The sequence below is a fragment of the Pongo pygmaeus genome, chromosome 5 (genome assembly GCF_028885625.2).
Source record: "Pongo pygmaeus isolate AG05252 chromosome 5, NHGRI_mPonPyg2-v2.0_pri, whole genome shotgun sequence".
Classification (NCBI taxonomy): Eukaryota; Metazoa; Chordata; class Mammalia; order Primates; family Hominidae; genus Pongo; species Pongo pygmaeus.
The window spans coordinates 152,677,692-152,699,336 of NC_072378.2; the positions used below are offsets into that span (position 1 = coordinate 152,677,692).

The 21,645-nt window shown below is 39.0% G+C and overlaps 1 protein-coding gene across 2 annotated transcripts in view; it reads right to left on the bottom strand.

The window, feature by feature from the left end:
• SYNE1 (spectrin repeat containing nuclear envelope protein 1) overlaps nt 1-21,645 on the bottom strand; it is a 525,017-nt gene that overhangs the window by 65,179 nt on the left and 438,193 nt on the right. For both annotated transcript variants that reach the window (XM_054490749.2, XM_054490748.2), the window contains exons 126-128: nt 20,104-20,298; nt 15,772-15,897; nt 3,130-3,285 (exon numbers count right to left, since the gene is read on the bottom strand). In XM_054490749.2, the coding sequence (XP_054346724.2) occupies nt 3,130-3,285; nt 15,772-15,897; nt 20,104-20,298 (477 nt within the window). The remainder of the gene's footprint in view (nt 1-3,129; nt 3,286-15,771; nt 15,898-20,103; nt 20,299-21,645) is intronic.

The window sequence follows — 21,645 nt, forward strand, 5'->3', positions numbered from 1 at the left end:
ATTAAAAAGAATAATAATACAACACCACATGATGGCACAACCAAAAGAGAAATGAGAGTTCAGAGGACCAAGAACATACTGAGGGCTGAGAATTTCATAAATGACATCGCAGGGGTTGTGGGATGTGAAAGAAAACAGGTTAGAAAATTAGAAGGGAAGGCCGGGCACGGTGGCTCACGCCTGTCATCTCAGCACTTTGGGAGGCTGAGGTGGGCAGATCACATGGGGTCGGGAGTTCGAGACCAGCCTGACCAACATGGAGAAACCCTGTCTCTACTAAAAATACAAAATTTGCAGGGCGTGGTGGCACATGCCTGTAATCTCAGTTACTCGGGAGGCTGAGGCAGAAGAATCACTTGAACCCGGGAGGTGGAGTTTGCGGTGAGCCAAGATCACACCATTGCACTCCAGCCTGGGCAACAAGAGCCAAGCTCTGTCTCAAAACAAAAACAAAAACAAAAACAAAAAAAAAAGAAGAAGAAGAAGAAGAAAATGAGAAGGGAAGAAACAGTGTCGGCAGGAAGAGTGGCATAATCCAGGTCTTTGGGGAGGGAAGTTCATGGCAGGTTTGAAGCAAACAGGATCCAATCTCTAAAATATTATCTCTCTGAAGGCTTCACAGGTATCATTTAGCTAAAGCAATCGATCTGGTCTAATCCAATTCATCCAACATGCTAAAAAATATTAAGAGAGCAGGTAGTGCTAGACTTTTCTTAAAATTAAGAAAAACAGATGAATGGGCTCACAAAGGTAACTGAAGGTTGCTGTGATAATTTCCCACAATTTGTACCCACCAAATATCTTTCATTTTGATACATCATGATAAAGTCTTTACATTGCAAAATTGTAGGATGATTTACTGTATAATAAGGTATTGCTTTCGGTTTGAAGAATTCAGAAATGAATCAAGCGTTATGATTAGCATTACTACCCTCTATGAGTAACTCCATGGAAATTCCTCATTGTGTTCACTGAGAAAATGAAGCTTTGTGAAAGTAGCTAAATTCATTTTGAACTCAAATCATCAACATGTTGGTGAAAGCCATCTCTTACATGTGTTCCCCTTTTTAAAAAGTATATATTCATAGAAAACTGTTCACACATCTACCATGTGTGCTCCAGAGTTTTCTGTTGGCCCACGGATTGAGAAAAACATGGGTTTTCACCTAAATATACAGAGAGAAATTTTCCTGAAAACACACTTCTTGTTGATATCACATAAATCAAGAGGTTCTGAGCCTCTTAAACTCTGTTTAATGGTTCCTGAAGTATGAGGATAAGCATCTCTAAAGTCAGAGAAAATGTGGAGGATGGGAGACAAAAGAGATCCCAGGGCAGCACAATTGGCGGGGACATAAGAGTAAGGACATAAGAGCCCCTCTTAGCAGCCCCTTCCTCAGTCTTCCCACACCAGCTTTTTCCAGCCAGGTCCTCTGCTCTAGCTGCCACCTTGTCAGCGTGTTCATTTGCTTCCTCCCATCAATCAGTCTCCTCCACTCCCCTTCTCGAAACTCAATTCAAAATGTATCCATCTCAAGAAACATTTCCTTTATTCCTTGCCATCCACACTAGCCTTAGCTTGCTTACATCTTTATACAGTTTGTGTGTGTGTGTGTGTGTGTGTGTGTGTGTGTGTGAGAGAGAGAAAGAGAGAGAGATGGAGTTTCGCTCTTGTTGCCCAGGCTGGAGTGCAATGGTGTCATCTCGGCTCACTGCAACCTCCGGCTCCTGGGTTCAAGTGATTTTCCTGTCTCAGCCTCCCAAGTAGCTGGGATTACAGGCACCCGCCACCATGCGCGGCTAATTTTTGTATTTTTAGTACAGATGGGGTTTCACCATGTTGGCCAGGCTGGTCTTGAACTCCTGACCTCAGGTGATCCACCCACCTCAGCCTCCCAAAGTGCTGGGACAGTCATGAGCCACCACACCTGGGTCCTTTATACAGTTTTATACATTGTTTTTACCTGTTTATGCCTGGTTTTCTTCTTAACTGTACACATTCTCCTAGACTGATTTTAGTCTCAGATCAAGTTTAAACTTGATGATAGGGACATTTATTACAGTTTGTTAACATCACAATAATTAAGATGACTGATCCATTTAACAGAGATGTATCACAGCCTATTATGTGCCAGGCAGGGCACTCGGGGTATAGAAGTAACAAAGACAGGGCCCTGCTTCCTGGAGAACATAACCTCAAGGCATTTGGGTCTGTTCTTCATTATGAGCCTTTGAATCTGTTTTTCCTCTTTGCCTAGGATGTCTTCTCGCTGCCTTTCCACCAATCTTTCCCTTTCATTTCCAACTCAAAGTCAATCTGGGATCTTTTTTAAAATGTTGTGCACATAGAAGGTATTTAATAAATGAATAAAGTATGACTAAAAATAAATGAATATAAATTACCAGGAAACAACTACAGTAAATTAAAAGTGATAATAAATATTCCCTGTACAAAACCAGCTCCACAGTATTAGCTAATATTGCAAATACAACAGTAGTTTTTCACGTTTCAAGTATATCTACCCAGCAAAATCACACCTGTGAACCATAACATTGTGCTTTCTATTAAAAATATCACACCAGCGGCCAGGTGCAGTGGCTCACGCCTGTAATCCCAGCACTTTGGGAGTGCGAGGCGGGCAAATCACGAGGTCAGGAGATGGAGACCATGCTGGCTAACACAGTGAAACCCCGTCCCTACTAAAAATACAAAAAATTAGCTGGGTGTAGTGGCGGGTGCCTGTAGTCCCAGCTACTCGGGAGGCTGAGGCAGGAGAATGGTGTGAACCTGGGAGGCAGAGCTTGCAGTGAGCGGAGATTGTGCCACTGCACTCCAGCCTGGGCAACAGAGCGAGACTCCATCTTAAAAAAAATATATATATATATATATATATATATAATGCCAGCCAGCAAAAGTGAAAGAAAAAGAATCTAGTTTAGGTTTTTATAAAATGTGGTAAAATATAAATGTATTGTTCTGACATGTTCTGGTAGTAACCACAGTGTTCTTCTTTTGTCCGTACTAAGAATTATGGGCCGGGTCCACATGTGGGTTAACCCATCTGACATTCAAATTCATCTCCCAATTTTCCATCATCAAGATAATTCCATTTTTAGAACTTATCTTACCTGGTGGCATAGTTCTTCCCACTGCCTTTGCAGAAGCTCTATGCGTTCATTAAGAATGGAGATATCATCAGCACTGATATAGGCAGAGAGGGTGTCCTTCAGCAGGCTCAACTGGGTCAAGTCATCTGTCCAGCTCCCAACTGCATTTTCTAATTCCTAAATAAAAAAACAAACTTGAATACCCATGGACATCTCCTGCCAATGATTTCTGAAGTGTTTTTGAATCCCTTCTTGATAGAATTTCCTTTGTATAGCCCTCAATTTAAATATCTAACTTGGGATCTAGAGGCATATCATGGCAATATTACAGATTTGGTTCCAGACCGCTGAAATAAAGTATATATCACAATAAAGTGAGTCACAAAATTTTTGGTTTCCCAGTGCATATAAAAGTTATGTTTACACTATACTATTGTGTATAAAATGTGCAATAGCGTATGTCTAAAAAAACCAATGTACATACCTTAATTTAAAAATATTTTATTGCTTAAATATGCTAATGATCATCTGAGGCCTCAGCAAGTCATAATCTTCTTGCTGGTGGAAGGTCTTGGCTCAATGTGAAAGGCCGTTGACTGATCCAGTGGTGATTGATGAAGGCTAGGGTGGCTCTGGCAATTTCTTAAAATAAGACAATGAAGTTTAAGCAGCATTGATGACTCTTCCTTTTACAAAAGGTTTCCTTGTAGCATGTGATGCTGTTTGAGAGCATTGTACTCACAGAACTTTTTTCAAAATTTGAGTCATCCTCTCAAACCCTACTGCTACTTTATCAACTAAGTTTATGTAATACTTGAAGTCCTTTGTTGTCATTTCAACAATATCCACAGAATTTTTACCAGAAGTAGATTACATTTCAAAAAGCCACTTTCTTGTTGATGGCCATACCACCCTAAACGTGCCCCATCTCGTCTGATCTCAGAAGAAACCACTTTTTTTATTGATCCATAAGAAGCAACTCCTTATCCATTCAAGTTTTATCATGAGATCGCAGAAACTCAATCACATCTTCAGGCTCCATTTCCAATTCTACTTCTCTTGCTGTTTCCACCTCATCTGGAGTTACTCCCTCCACCACTGAAGTCTTGAACCCCCTCAAAGTCATCCACGACAGCTGGAATCAACTTCTTCCAAACTCCTGTTAATGTTGACATTATGACCTCCTCTCATGAATCATGAATGTTGCTTTTGTGAAAATAAAATTTATTTTTAATTTTTGTGGGTACATAGTAGGTGTACATATATATGGGGTATATATTTTAATAGATGATAGCAAGGTAAATACGGTTTTCATCACCTGAAGCATTTATCCTTTGTCTTACAAACAATCTAATTATACCCTTTTATTTATTTAAAAATGTATGATTAAACTCTTACTGACTATATTCACCTTGTTGTTCTATCAAATACTAGATCTTATTCTTTCTATTTTTTGTAACCATTAACCATCCTCATCACCCCTGCAGCCCCCAGGTACCCTCCCAAGCTCTGGTAACCATCTTTCTACTCTCTATCTCCATGAGTTCAGCTGTTTTAATTTTTAACTCCCACACATAAGTGAAAACATGTTGAAGACAGTGGTGAAAGTGGACATCCTTGTTGTGTTCCAGATCTTAGAGGAAAGGCTTTCAGTTTTTCCTTATTCAGTATGATGCTAGCTGTGGATCTGCCATATATGGCTTTTATTATGTTGAGCTATGTTTCTCCTATGCTCAGTTTTCTGAGGATTTTTATCAGGAAAGGTTGAATTTTATCAAATGCTTTTCAGCATCAATAGAAATGATCAGATAACTTTTGTCTTTCATTCTGTTGATCTGAGGTACACATTGATTGATTTGAGAATGTTCAACCATCATTGCATCCCTGGGATAAATTCCACTTGGTCATGATGAATGATCTTTTTAATGCACAGTTAAATTCAGTTTGCTAGTATTTTAATGAATATTTTTATATAAATGTTCATCAGAGATATTGTTCTATAATTTTCCTTTTTTTTTTTTTTGATGTGTCTTTGTCTGGTTTTGTTATCAGGGTAATAGTAGCCTTGTAGAATGAATTTGGAAGTATTCCCTCCTCTATTTTTCAGAATAGATTGAGTAGGATTGGTATTAGTTCTTCTTTAAATGTTTGGCAAAATTCAGTAGTGAAGCCATCAGGTCCTGGGCTTCTTTGCTGGGAGACTTTTTATTATGGTTTCAATCTTGTTACTTGCTATTGGTCTGCTTTTGGATTTCTTCATGGTTCAATCTTGGCAGATTGTATGTCTCTAGGAAATCATCCATTTCTTCTAGGTTTCCCAATTTATTGGCATACAGTTGCTCATAACAGCCACTAAAGATCCTTTAAATTTCTGTGGTATTGGTTGTAATGTCTCCTTTTTCATTTAGATCTTCTCTTTTTTTCTGAGTCTGGCTAATGGTTTGTCAATTTGTTTATCTTTTCAAAAAATAAACTTTTCATTTTGTTGATATTTTGTATTGTTTTCTTCACTTCCATTTCATTTATTTCTGCTTTAAGCGCTATTATTTCTTCTACTAACTTTGAGTTTGGTTTGCTCTTGCTTTTCTAATTCTTTAAGATGCATTGTTAGGTTATTTATTTGAAGTTTTTCTTCTTTTTTGATGTAGGTGCTTGTATCTATAAACTTCCATCTTAGTACTGCTTTCACTGTATTATGTAGGTTTTGGTATGTTGTGTTTCCATTATCATTTGTTTCAAGAAATTTTTCTATTTCCTTTTTAACCTCTTCATTGACTCACTGGTCATTCAGAAACATATAGTTTAATTTCTGTGTGTTTGTATATTTTCCAAAATTCCTTTTGCTATTGATTTCTAGTTTTATTCCATTATGATCAGAGAAGATACCTGATATAATTTCACTTTTGTTTGAATGTTTTAAGACTTGTTTTGTGGCCTAACATATAGTCTATCCTTGAGAATGATCCATGTGCTGGGGAGAAGAATGTGTATTTTGTAGCTGTTGGATGAATGTTCTGTAAATATCTATTAGGTCCATTTGGTCTGCAGTGCAGATTAACTCCAGTGTTTTTTTGTTTATTTTCTGTCTGGATGATCTGTCCAATGCTAAAAGTGGGCTGTTGAAGACTGCAGCTATTATTGTATTTGAGTCTAACGTCTCTCTTTAGCTCCAATAATATTTGCTTTATATACCTTGATACATGAGCATATATAGTGACAGAAAACCAAGGAAAAAAACTAAATGTATATTATTATTATTATTATTTGAGACAGAGTCTCAGTCTGTCACCCAGGCTGGAGTGCAGTGGTGTGATCTTGGCTCGCTGTAACATCCACCTCCTGGGTTCAAGTGATTCTCCCACCTCAGCCTCCCAAGTAGCTATGACTACAGGAGCACACCACCATGTCCGACTAATTTTTTTGTATTTTTAGTAGGGACGGGGTTTCGCCATGTTCACCAGGCTGTTCTCAAACATATAAATATATATTATATATTTATCTGGGTGGTCCAGTGTTGGGTGTATATATATTTACAAATGTTATAACTTCTGTTATATCCTCTGGCTGAATTAACCCCTTTTTCATCATATAATGACCTTCGTTGTGTCTTTTCACAGTTTTTGTCTTGAAACCTATTTTGTCTGATATAAGTATAGCTATTCCTGCCCTTTTTGCCTTCCATTTGCATAGAATATCGTTTCCATCCCTTTATTTTCAGTCTATGCGTGTCTTTACAGATGAAGTGTGTTTCTTGCAGGCAGCAGATCATTGGGTCTTATGTTTTTTAATCCATTCAGTCACTCAATGTCTTTTGAGTTCAGTTCATTTATATTAAATGTTGTTATTGATAAGTAAGGACTTACTACTGCCATTTTATTATTTGTTTTTTTCTGGTTGTTTATATGGTCTTCTCCCCCTTCCTTCCTTCCTGTCTTCCTTTCAGTGAAGGTGATTTTGCTGTTGGTATGTTTTAATTTGTTGGTTTTTATTTTTTGTGTATCCACTGAATGTTTTCAGACTTGAGGTTACCATGATGTTTTCAAATAATATCTTAATATACATTATTTTAAACTGAAGATAACTTAATACTGATTGCATAAATGAGCAAACTAACAAACAAGCAAAAAGAAAACTAGTAAAAACTCTACACTTTAACTTTGTCAGCTCACTGCAACCTTTGCCTCCTAGACTCAAGCAATTCTTGTGCTTCAGCCTCCCGAGTAGCTGGGACTACATGGGCATACTGTTAACCACTTGGTTAATTTTTATAATTTTGTTAGAGACAGGGTTTTGCCATGTTGACCAAGCTGGTCTCAAAGTCCTGGCCTCAAGTGATCCACCTTGGCCTCCTAAAGTGCTGGGATTACAGGTGCAAGCCACCATGCCCAGCCATGTTGTTTCTTATTTATATCTTATCATACTTGTCTATATATTGAAAAGTTGTTGTAGTTATTATTTTTGATCAGCTCATCTATTCATCTGTCTACTTAAGATATAGTTTATACAGGCCGGGCGCGGTGGCTCATGCCTGTAATCCCAGCACTCTGCGGGGCTAAGATGGGTGGATCATGAGGTCAGGAGATCGAAACCATCCTGACTAACATGGTGAAACCCTGTCTCTACTAAAAAAAATACAAAAAATTAGCCGGGCGTGGTGGTGGGTGCCTGTAGTCCCAGCTGCTTGGGAGGCTGAGGCAGGGGAATGGCACGAACACGGGAGGCAGAGCCTGCAGTGAGCCAAGATCCCACCACTGCACTCCAACCTGGGTGGCAGAGTGAGACTCCGTCTTGAAAAACAAAAAAAAAAGATATAGCTTATACAACACAATTGCAATGTTATAATAGTCTGTGTTTTTCTGTGTATTTACTATTACCAGTGAGTTCTGCACTTTCACATGCTTTCTTATCACTCATTAACATTCTTTTCTTTCAGACTGAAGAACTCCCTTTAGTATTTCTTGTAGGTCAGGTGTGATGTTAATGAAATCCCTTAGCTTTTGTTTGTTTGAAAAAGTCTATTTTTCCTTCATGATTGAAAGATGTTTTCACTGGGTATACTATTCTAGGGTAACAGGTTTTTTCTTCAGCACCTTAAAAATGTCACTTCACTTTCTCCTGTTTGGTAAGGTTTCCACTGAAGAGTCTGCTGCCAGATGTCCTGAAGCTCCATTTTATGTTATTTGTTTCTTTTCTCTTGTTGCTTTTAGGATCCTTTCTTTATTTTTGACTTTTGGAAGTTTAATTATTAAATGCCTTGAGGTAATCTTCTTTGGGTTAAATCTACTTGGTGTTCTATAACCTTCTTGTACTTGGATATTGATATCTTTCTCTAGGTTTGGCAAGTTCTCTGTTATCCCTTTGAATAAACTTTCTACCCCCATCTCTCTTTCTACCTCCTTTTGAAGGCCAATAAGTCTCAGATTTGCCCTTTTGAAGCTATTTTCTAGATCCTGTAGGCATGTTTCATTGTTTTTTATTCTTCTTCATTTGTCTCCTCTGAGTGTGTAGCTTACTTCAAGCTCATGAATTCTTTCCTCTGCTTGATCAATTCTGCTATTAAGAGACTCTGATGCATTCTTCCATATGTCAATTACATTTTTCAACTTCAGAATGTCTGCTTGATTCCTTTTAATTATTTCAATTTCTTTGTTAAATTTATCTGATATGATTCTGAATTCATTCTCTGTGTTATCTTAAATTTCTTTTTTTTTTTTTTTTTTTGAGACACAGTCTTGCTTTGTCACCCAGGCTGGATTGCAGTGATACAGTCTCAGCTCAATACAACCTCCACCTCTTGGGTTCAAGCGATTCTCATGCCTCAGCCTCCTGAGCAGCTTGGATTACACGCATGTGCCACCACGCCTAGCTAATTTTTGTATTTTTAGTAGAGACAGGGTTTCTCCATGTTGGCCAGGCTGATCTCGAACTCCTGACCTCAGGTGATCCACCCACCTCGGCCTCCCAAAATTCTGGGATTACAGGTGTAAGCCACTGCACCCAGCCCAAAAGAGCTATTTTGAATTATCTGTCTGAAAGGTTGCATATATCTGTCTCTCCAGGATTGGTCCCTGGTGTCTTATTTATTGGTGTTGGTTGGGTTAGGTCATGTTTTCCTGAATGGTTTTGATGCTTACAGATGTTTGCTGGTGTCTTGCTATTGAAGAATTCGGTATTTATTGTAGTTGTAGTTGGGACTTGTTTGTATTTACCCTTCTTGGGAAGGTTTTCCAGGTATTTGAAGGGACTTGGGTGTTGTGACCTAAGTTTTTAGTCACTGCAGTCAAATCTGCATTGGGGGCACCCCAAGCCCACTAACACTGTGGTTCTTGCAGACTGGTAGAGGAACCACCTTGGTGGTCTTGGATAAGACCTGGAAGAATTATCTGGATTACCAGGCAGAGATTCTTGTTCTCTTTCCTTATTTTCTCCCAAACAAACAGAGTCTCTTTCTCTGTGCTGAGTTGCCTGGTACTGCAGGGGAGGAGAGTTACAAGTACCCCTGTGGATCCCCCACCACTACTGGAATAGTACTGGGTTAGGGTTAGGCCTGAAGCCAGCACAGCACTGGCTCTCTCCCAAGGCCCACTGTAACCACTATTTGGCTACTGCCTATGCTTGGTCAAGGCCCTAGGAGTCTACAATCAGCAGGTGAAGGAGCCATACAGGCTTGTGTTCTTCTCTTCAGGGCAGTGAGTTCCCCCTGGCCCCAGGTGGTCCAGAGATGCCAGGGCTTGGAGTTGGAAACCTTAGAAATTTACCTGGTGCTCTGTTCTACTGTGGATAAGCTGGTACCGAAACCATAAGAAAAAGTCCTTTCCACTCTTCCCTTCCCTGTCCCAGGCTGAGAAGTCCCTCCCCATGTCCACTGCCACAACAGAACCATGGGGAATACTGCCAGGCCATTGCTGATGTTTACATTAGGCCGAAGGGCTCTTCAACTCAGCTTGTGGTAAATGCTGCCGGACCTGGAAGTTACCCTTCAGGGGAGTGGGCTCCCCTCTGGCCCAAGGTAGATCCAGAAATGCCACCCAAGAGCCAAGTCCTGGAATTGAGTACCCCTGGAGCCTCTTTGGTGCTCTTCCCTGTTGTTGCTATGCTGGTACCTAAGTTACAAGACAAAGTCCCCTTTGTTCTTGCCTCTCTTTTTCACAAGCAGAAGAGGACTCTCGTCATAGCCACCACAGCTGTGAATGTGCTAGGTCACACTTGAAGCCAGCATGTCTCCGAATCTGACCCAAGGCCCACAGTATGTACTACCTGGTTACACTGCTGATTATCCAGAGCCCATGGGCTCTTTAGTCAGCCGGTGATAGGTCTTGCCAGGACTAGGTCCTTCCCTTCAATGCGGCAGGTTCTCTTCTGGCCAAGGGTGTGTCTAGAAATGTCTGGAAACTAGGGCATGGAATGAAGGCTTCATGACTGTGCCCAGTGCCCTATGTTACTGTAATTGAGTTGGTATACAAGTTGCAAAACAAAGTCCTCTTTACTCTTTCCTCTTTTTTCAAGCAGAAGGAAGGGGTGTCTTTTGGAGCTGCAAGCTGTGTTGCCTGGGGCTGGGGGAGGATTGGCAGAACAACTCCTTTAGCTGTCTTGCTGGTGTGTCACTGGGTCATGTACCCCCAAGTCCATTGGCTCCAAGCCCAGTACAGCACTAGGACCCACCTAGGAGTGTAGTACTTGTGGCCTAGACAACCTTTCAAATTTATGTAGGACCCTGGAGCATTTTAGCCCATGGTGGCAAGGGCTTGTCAAAACTCAGATTGATTCTGTTGGCTGGGATGGGAGCTTCCCCTTTGGCTAGGTCTTGTGTAAATGCTCCCTCCGTGGGCATCAGCTGAGTTCTGCCTGGTATTGGCAGCACTGAGCTCCAATGCAACGCAGAGCAATTGCTGGGCTCTCCTTCCTCGATATGCACAGATTCTCTCTCCATGCCATGTGGCTGCCACTGGGGCACAGAAAAGAAGTGGTGTGGGCAATTCAAGGCTATCTTTCCTACCCTCTTCATTGCCTCTTTCTGTAGTATGAAGTTGAAACCAGGTAATGTGATTGCTCACCTGATTTTTTATTCTTATGAAGATGCTTTCTTATGTAGATAGTTGTTACATTTGGTGTTCCTGCAGGGAGAACAGTCAGTGGAGAATTCTATTCAGCCATCTTGCTCTGCTTCCTCAGGTAAAATCATAAATGTTCTTATTGCCATCTGCAATGATGAATCCTTTCCACAGGATATTCCATTTACTTTGCCCAGATCCATCATAGGAATCACTATCTATGGCAGCTATAGCCTCACAAAGTGTATTTCTTAAATAATAAGACTTGGAAGTTGAAATTATTCCTTGATCCATGGGCTACAGGATAGATATTGTGCTAGCAGGCATGAAGACAACATTAGTCTTGTACATCTCCATCTCCATCAGGTATCTAGGGTGACTATGTGCATTATCAAGAAGCGGTAATACTTTGAAAGAAAGCCTTTTTTTTCTGAGCAGTGGGTCTCAAAAGTGGACTTAAAATATCAGTAAAACTGTACTGTAAACAGATATGGTGCCATCTGGGTTTTGTTGTTCTATTTATAGAGCACAAGTAGATTTAGCATAATTCTTAAAGGCCTTAGGATTTCCAGAATGTTAAATGAGCACTGACTTTAAGTCACCAGCTCCATTTGCCCCTAACAAGAGAGTTAGCCTTTTCTCTGAAGCTTTCGAGCCAGGCATTGACTTATTTTAAGCTATAAATTTCTCAATGGCATCTTCTTCCAACATAGGGCTGTTTGATCTACTTCCAGCCTGGGCAACAAGAGCAAAACTCTGTCAGGAAGGGGAGAGGAGGGGAGGGAAGGGGAGAAGGAAGGAAGGATAAAAGGAAAGATGGAAAGAAACAGGGAAGGAAGGAAAGAGGAAGGAAGAGAGGGAGGGAGGGAGGGTAGCCACTTCCATCAATGATCTTAGCTAGATCTTCTGCATAACTTACTGCAGCTTCTACTTCAGCACTTGCTGCTTCACCTTGCACTTTTATGTTATGGAGATGGTTTCTTTCCTTAAAACTTATGAACCAACCTCTGCCTGCTTCCAACTTTTCTTCTGCAGTTACTTCTCCTCTCTCAGCCTTCACAGAATTAAAGGGAGTTACGACCTTGCTCCAGATTAGGCTTTGGCTTAAAGGAATGTTGTGGCTGGTTGGATCTTTTATTCAGACCACTCAAAGTTTCTCTGTATCAGCAATAAGGATGTTTTGCTTTCTTCTCATCCATGCATTTACTGGAGTATTACTTTTAATTTCCTTTCAGAACTTTTCCTTTGCATTCACAACCTGGCTGTTTGTGGCACAAGATGCCTAGCTTTTGGCCTATTCCAGCTTTTGACATGTCTTTCTCACTAAGCTTAATCATTTCTAGCTTTTGATTTAAAGTGAGAGACATGAGTTTTTTTCAATTGAACACTTAGAGGCCACTGTATTAATTGGCCTAATTTCAATATTGTTGTGTCTCAGCAAATAAGGAGGCCAGAGGAGGAGAGAGATTGGGAACATTGTTGGTGGAGCAATCAGAACACATGCTACATTTATGAATTAAGTTTGCTGACTTCTATGGGCACAGTGTGTGGTTCCACTAATTACAATAGTACCATCAAAGATCACACTGCCTGTAGATCACTGTAACAAATATAACAGTAAAGAAAAAGTTTGGAATATTGTGAGAATTACCAAAATTATGCAGACATATAAAGTGAGCACATGCTGTTGGAAAAATGGTGCTGGTAGACTTGTTGTATGCAGCAATGCCACAACCTTCAATTTGTTAAAAAAAGAAACAAAACAAAACAAACAAAAAAAACCCCCAAAAAACAAAAAACAAAACACAGTATCTGTGAAACACACTAAAACAAAGTGCAATAAAATGAGGTTTGCCCGTATTTCATTTGTTTCCACATAATTTGATAAATTGCTAAGTCCTTCTGATAAAGTATGATTGCTTGCAGAATCTTTCTGCCATCTACTTATCATTTTATTGATTAAAAAATTTTTTTTTCCTAAATTGAAATTTAGTCACTGTATTGATCTTCTTTACTTTAGACTGACTTCATAAACCTCTAACTTATCCTTTCTTTTTGTCCTGAATTGCTGATCACACTGATGAAATATTTTTAGAAATAGACACCTAAATTTAACTTTCATTTTCAAACACTATAGAGTTGCTACATTCTGTGATCTATGCTTATAATGTAATAGCTGAGAAGATCTGTTGCTGTTACTACTCAATTTAAAACAATGCACCCAATACATTTTCTGCAGGATCAGACATTTAAGTTACTAAAAAAAGATTATGTACCTTGTCTTTTAGGGGAATGATTTAAGAAAAAAAATTCATATAGCAATATTTGAATGAGTTGACATTAGTTTTTACAATATTTTGACCAATTACCAGTTTTGCAATTTGTACAACCAGCTGTTGTTTTTAGATTCCAGCTAGTTTTGTGTATAAATAGAGTAGTTCATGTGCCTTTTCTCCTCCCTTTATGTGTCTTTACACGGTAGAAAGGTTTCCAAAGGCAATGGCAATTAGCGGTGCTGTCTGAGGCTAACTTCCCAGGCAATTTAGGCAAACAAGATTTTAGCCTGAATTTTCCAGGTAATTGCCTTGTTTTGCTGCTAAGGGCAGTTTGGGGAAGAGTAGCAGGACTAGACTAAAATACATTTTTTTAAATCTACACACTCAATAGCAGCATGTGTTTGTAACTGTCATGTTTTTTGGGAGATAAAAAATGACGCCCCATGGCAACAGTATTTGGCTGAAAGACAAAACCATCTAGGTTAATTAAATATGCAACATTTCTGCTAATACTCCTAAACATATTCAATTGTTATACCACTGGAAAGATTTTCCACTTTTCACACCAATTTCTACCCCCAACTCGAGCATCAGATTTGTATATGGATTTAAAAAAAAAATACATAATAACACCACCACCAAAAACCAACTGTTTCAGAAACACAGTATACCAACCCATTAAACGAGTCAGTGTGGCAAAAATATAGCCTGTAGATACAGGCAACCCAGATATTTACTGACTTTGAAAAGTTATTAAATTTTCAGAAGTCTCAGTTTTCCCATCTGAAAAGGGGCAATAATAAATGTTTTCATGAGCTTGTGTTAATGCCAAATGAGATAACACCAATATAGTCACAGCCCCTAATAAATGCCCATTCCTGCTTTGCAGAAGTTTTCTTTAATAATTTTTATTTTATTTATTTTTTTAGAGACAGGGTCTCACTCTGTCAGCCAGGCTGGATGCAGTGGTGTGATCATAGCTCACTGCAGCCTCAGATTCCTAAGTGATCCTCCTGCGTCAGCCTCCCCAGTAGCTAGGACTACAGGCAAGCACCACCACTCTGGTTAATTTTTAAATTTCTTTAGATATGGGGTCTTGCCATATTGCTCAGGCTGATCTTGAACTTCTGGTCTCAAATGATCTGTTTGCCTTGGCCTCCCAAAGTGCTGGGATTACAGGCGTGATCCACCACACCTGGCTTCTTTAATTATTTTTAATAAATTTATCATCACAGGTTTAAAATGCGCTTTTTAATCTTTGTAACCATTGCATACTTCTGAATGTAATAGCTCAAGATAGTACTTCTTTCACTTTCCATCCATGATGTAAAATATACTACCTTTTAATTTTCCTATATCTGCCTTTTTCAAGTTTCAAATAATATCCTTAGATTTTACAACTGAAGAAAAAATTCTTATAGCCACACTTTTCATGATTTCTAGACCTCTTTAACAATTATCATCTCTTAAACGCTTAGGATTTCTTTGCCAAAGTGAGGCAGAGAATTTCTAATTAAAACCCAAGTCATTTAAGTATATGTGAATTTTTAACAGAATTACCCTAGAGCAATAATTTGCAAATGACTGGGGAACATAAGGGCATGTTTAATTTGAAAGAAAAACATTTTTAAAAGTACTTTTGATATGATCAGCCTATTGCTCAGCAAAGAACTGCTGTTTGGACATTTCACTTGGCTACAAAGATGTGAAAGGCATGAATCTTATAGCCACTGAATTGTGTTGGTCTCTGTGAGCTCATAATCCAGGGAGTGGTCTGTATTAGCTACTGACTTGCTTCCAAGTACCATTTGAAGTGTTGATCATAATCTTTAAGTACTTAGAGCCCTGAGCAATTTAGGGATTGTGTGTCTCTACGCAGTCACTGAGATAAGCTATTTTTCCCTCTTTCCTTGCATAATGGTCTAAAGGGCAGGGTGTGTTCTTTAGAGGGCCACTGTCTGCAGATTTTCCAGGCTGTTGATCCTTTTTTTTTTCCTTCTTGTAGAGTAGATTCTTCTGGTAGAATGACTCCCCAGTGTGGATGCTTTAAAAAGATGACTTTATTGCTGTTGACTCAGCTTTTAAATATCTTTTAATGTGTTTTAAATTTTCATTTGCTTCCTTGGAGTAATCCATAAACTAGTCTATAATTTCATCAACTGCAATAAATCAGCAATACAAGGTTCACCTGAGTTGCCTGCCCTTATATCATACACTAGGATCTTGTATCTGCATGTAGATAACCTAACAGTCTGACTGGATTATGGCCCCAAAGACATTATTCCAGCAGAGGCATACAGATAGGTGACCGTGAAAATCTCAGTTCAGTAATTTACCTTGCAACGCATTTGTTCTGCATGGAGCTCTTCATGGTGATCCGGGAGAGACTGGGAAAGCTTCTTTTTGAAAGTTCGTAGTTTCTCCAGGGAATCTGCTATTCCTTTCTCACATTTTTCCCAGTCCTATCATGGAAATAAAAACAAATAGCATAGATGTTTTTGATGTAGGAAATTGGGGGAGAAAAGAAAAGAAACACTCTTCTTCATTCCTAGAGAAAGAATAAAAGTTACACTGATGGCCGAGTGTGGTGGCTCACGCCTGTAATCCCAGCACTTTGGGAGGCCGCGGTGGGTGGATCACTCGAGGTCAGGAGTTTGTAACCAGCCTGGCCAACATGGTGAAACCTTGTCTCTACTAAAAACACAAAAATTAGCCAGGCATGGTGGCAGGCTCCTATAATCCCAGCTACTCGGAAGGCTGAGGCAGGAGAATTGCTTGAACCCAGGAGGCAGAAGTTGCAGTGAGCTGAGATCACGCCACTGCACTCCAGCCTAGGTGACAGAGTGAGACTCTGCCTCAAAAAAAAAAAAAAAGAGAAAAGAAAAAAAAAGAAGAAAGTTGTGCTGATGAACAATATGAAAGTGTGCCCACACTCATTGCCAGGGGAGGCAATATGCTATTGTCATCAGAAGAGCTGAGTTCAAAACTGACTCTGTTACTGATTATCTGTGTGGCTTTAAGCAGATAATGCTCTATGTTTCAATTTTCCCTATGGAAATGGAAAAAATACTAACTCTTCATATTTATTGGAGCCCAAAGGAAGCAATGAGTGTCAAGGCATCAAGCACAATGACCGGAATATTATGGGTACCCAAAAATGTTATCTGAATCCACATCTATCTGCAGAGGTAGGACAATAATCTCAGTACCTTGTCTCTTTCTTAACCCCATCCATAACTGCATCCAATGTCTACCCTTTCCCAAATGTACTATAAAGGATTAAAAAAAAAGAGGATATGGAATGTCTTACAGAAAGAGAAACACACACTACAAAAGCATGGCATTTTTGACTGGCTTTATCTTGTTCATGCTGAAACATACATAGCAAAGGATTAAATGTATAATACATAAAAACCCACGTAAATTAAGATGTAGAAGAAGAGAGATAATGCACAATTTAAGAAATCTGTATCTAATATGCAAAGTAGTGGTAAGTGCTCTGGAGAGGAATAGGCCAGGGCGGGTTGTAGAGATTGGCAGTATAGAATGAGGTAGATCTCTATGTACTGACAAAATAAAACATCTATTGTGTGGTTATGTTTTGAAAGGTTACACAGCAAACTGGTAACAATGGTTAGTTACCTTTTGAGAATATAGGATAATTTGGATGGTACGATAAGGGAAATTTCATTTTTTACTCTGCATAGTTCAATTATTACCTAATTTTTAAAAATCAGACACATGGAATTTTTTTGTAATAAAAAAGTAGAATTTTAAAAAATGACAGGAACCACAAGAGAGCTTGATCTTTTTTATAGCACCTTATCTACACATTAACTCATATCCGGTGTCTTAGTGCCAGTGAAAATTAAATTGAACTAAACAAGTCTCCTTCATGTTGTCCAACACTGCCCGTTTGTCAAACTCTCCAATCCAGGCCTTCCCGCTCCCCACTCATCTCCCCAGTGGCCACTTCATACACTGTGAATTACAGAATTCCAAAGCAAGACAACTAGAATCATGGCGAGAATCATTTTTAGTCGTCAATATGGTCTCAAATCACGTTCCATCTTCCCTCACAATATCTCTTTCATTATCATCAGTCTTTTCTTATCTGGATTCTTTCTACTTCTCTCCTGACACCTTAGTTTGAGCATAACAACCCAGAGGTGTTATTACCACAACGATGTTCTGGAAGCAGTGTTAACTAAAGTGCCCCCTTACTCAAAATGTCTTTATTCAAAAACTGAACTGAGAATTTGGCACAAGTCTCATTTCTCTTTAAAATTCCTTCATAGAACTTCTTAGAGTGCATAACCACATTCCCTCTTCCCAATTACCAGAAAAAAAAATCCTTAAAAAACAAAAAAAATTGTCTATCAGGGCCAGAGTTGTTCAAATTCTCCTTTGTTTTAAAATATCTTTGTGTTCCCAGGCTACAATTAGCTTATCAATGCTAACCATAGTGAGGGTAGACAAAAAGATTCTCTTTCTGCTTAAATTAAACAACATTCTCAATAAAACTATCAAACACCCTGAAATTGATCAACATACAGTTGATAAAAATTTATTGATCTAAAAGAGATAAGATCATCACGGGTGCTGTGACCCACACCTATAATCCTAGCACTTTGGGAGGCCAAGGCGGGGAGATCACTTGAGGCCAGGAGTTCAAGACCAGCCTGGCCAACATGATGAAAACCCATCTCTATTAAAAATACAAAAATTAGCCAGGCGTGGTGGCATGCACCTGTAATCCCAGCTACTTGAGAGGCTGATGCACGAAAATCACTTGAACCCAGAAGAGTGGAGGTTGCAATTAGCCAAGATTGCACCACAGCACTCCAGCCTGAATGACAGAGTAAGACTCTCTGTCAAACAAAAAAAAAAAAGAAAAAAGAAAGATAAAAAAGATCAGCTTCTTACTTTTCAGAACAAAATTAAGAGATGATAGTGAAGAAGGTGAACATACAGAGCATGGAATTATAATGCCTATATTTGGCATACTTACTAACAGTATTAAAAGCTAAATATAGATAAGTATTATAGCTGGGGTAAAAGATAGACTAAAATGAGGCTATATAAACATCAAAATTCAGATTCATAAATTCCTTCTTAGGCAAACAGGATGTAGTGTTAAAAGTCAAAATAAAATAAACTTTAACAAGAAGAGAAAAGGGATTCCTCTTTCCAAGGATGACTTAGATTCTAAATCTATAACCAAGTCCTTTTATGACATGAATTATAAGGAAATAACTTGATGTCATGAGCCTGCAAATATCTATTAAAGTGGATGTTTTCTACACCAACAAACAGACAGACAAGAAAAGCAAATGTAGTGACTCAGACATCATGCCTTATTAAGTCTTGGAAACATCTCCAAAAATCACATCACAAATTAAAATATATATATAATTAACATGTTCTCTACAGGATGAGTTACAATGTTTTAAATCTTTTCCTAAAAGCAAAAGGAAGAAAATGAACCCGGCATATTACACTACTGATGAAATTGTGCTATGTGCAAATAATAGTTCTTCATAGATGTTCAGTGGCATTTTTGATGGATTGCTTACTACACAGAAGGCAATATATTATTAAATAAAATTCAATAGAATAAATCCAATGGGTATGTATGCACACTTTAAGCATTTAAAAAAAGCAAAATCTTTTCTATTAACTTAGTCATTACCTTTGATCCAAACATGTGACAGGCCAAATTTAATAGATACCCTCATTGAAGTGCTGGTGATTATCAACATATACAGGACCATAACATTTAGGTGTCTTTACTTTTAAAGATCGTAATAACATCAACTATGATAATCACTATCATTCATTTAGTGCTCAGTATGAGCCAGGTAAGGTACCACATGATTCACTATCATTATTTCATTAAGTCCTCACAATGGCCACATGGAGGTGGTGAAATTATATACCCACTCTACAGATGAGGAAACTGAGGCTTAGATAGGATAAGTTAACCAGGTCACTTGGTTTACCATGATTTTAACTTGAGGTTATCTTATTTTAGAGGCCCTGTCCTTTTTAAACTGCTCATTTAATTATGCATTATACATGCAATTGGAGAGTGAGAGAGAAAAGTATATTGTGGGAGGTCCGGATAAATCTACATTTTCCAAAACTTACTGTGTGATCAGTATGTGATCTGTGTCCAACTAAGGGCTTAATATACCTCCTGCAGATTTTATCTCATGGCAACTTGCTTGGATCAGCTAAGATAAATCAAGAGTATCTTTCTGGATTGGTTTTTCCCTTCCATAAAAGAAGAGATACCAATCTTGAAAACCACTTTAGAGTCTCAGATTAGGGAGTGGAACCTACCCTTTGAATTTCTGTATGGATTTAAAAAGTCATCACATGGCTAAGGTTTCATACTGGTCATTAATCAGAATTCATAGCTTAGACAGTCTTATTAGACTTTACTTTGTTGGGAGGTTGTCCTGAAAAATTAAATGCTGAAAATTGGGAAACTTTTCCAGTTTGTGCAAGATAAGACAAAGTCTTAAATAAAACACAGAGAATCAAAATACTGCAGGGTATTATTTCATGATCTTTGCATTATTTGATTTGTAGAATAACAATGGGAGGAAGTAGTACAACGACTAAAAGGGTTTTTTGGTTCGTTTTTTTCTAACTGAACTTACTTTCAACAAGAAGGCTAGTTTTTTCTTCTGTTCTTCCAGCCGCATGCTGGCTGATTTCCATTTGTCTTGGATTTCAGTGAGTTCTGCCTGCAAGGCAGCCTCAGCGCCACTGTCCGCCGAGAGAAGGAGTTGCTTGCCAGCCTCCACAGTCAGGATGTAGCTGCCTTGTTGCCGCAGGAACACCTTTTCTTTGAACTGAAAGGAACCATAGCTTTTTACTTTCTCATTCTTTCTTTCAGCGTTTCCTTCCTATAAGGATTTTTAAATGGCCCTAACTTTTGCCCTCTTTCATCCAGCAAGCATTTACTGTAGTGGTGCTTTGCACATGCATGCACCAGTGAATAAATGAGTGAGAATACAATGGAGACAGGCTTAGTTTCTGTCTCCAAGGTGAGTACAATTGATGCAATAAGATAACCACTCTCTAAGATTGATGCGTGGGAATACAGAGGGACATCTGACCCAGCAGGGGGCGCATCAAGAGGCAGAGAGGCTTCCTCAAAGCAGTAAAGGCTGAGTGAGTCTTGCGAGACATGAACTTCACCAGATTAAGAAGGACCTGGTGCGGTGAGATGAATGTGATCAGGAGTGGAGGAGAGGACACTTTCTCACAGAGAAATGAGGATGCGCACATTCACTATATGAGAAAAATATGATAAATTCAGCAAACTAAGTACGGTTTTCAGTGGCTGGAGTGTGGATGGCATGTGAGAGAGTGGTAGGAGATAAGACCAGACCACATCTTGCAGAAATTTGTTTTTTATACTAAAAGGGACTGGGGTACACAGAAGAATATTGATGTTTGGATCAAAGTTTTAATAAAAGCACTCAGGAATCAAGTAAAAGTAGAATGGAAGAAGGGTATGTGTTGGATATACTAAGATTAGGAAGCTATTGTCTCTCTGGGCAAGAAATCACGAGCACCTGACCAAGGCAGTGGCAGCAGGGATGTAAAGTTGGGGAGATTAGAGTTGGGGGTGATAGACAAGGAGAAGTATAGCTCTCAAATTATTCTAGGATTCCTAGACTAATGGCACTTCCTGGAAGTGTGATAGGAAAGGGAGAAAAGTTGGTCCAGAGATCACAGGTTCTGCTGGGACCCACAGGGTACAAGGCATCTGTGATGCACATAGACATAAACCCAAAAGGTGGTTGGAAACTTTACGAGTCAAAAGTACAGCAGGTAAATATGACCAGAAGATACCAATATGCCCCTTCTCTGCTGGCAGGGGGCAGTTGAAGTCATGTCTGCAAATGAGGGCTCTCAGAGAAATTTGGAGGAGAGAGAAACCAAAACAGTGACTTTAAGGGAAGAGGAACCCATTGGATACACTGGGAAGAACTCACTAGAGTGATAGGAGATATCTGTCTAAGATGCTAGACGCCCGAAGGTAAGGAGCAACCTGGAAATGAACAAAGAACTCAAACAGGACAGGGCTTCCTGTCTTCTTTGGAGTACTTAAGTTACATGTTTAAATTGCTCAAGAATAAAATGTATGCAAGCAACATGAAGTTTTTCTTCCCTTGCCATTACCTTTTCAT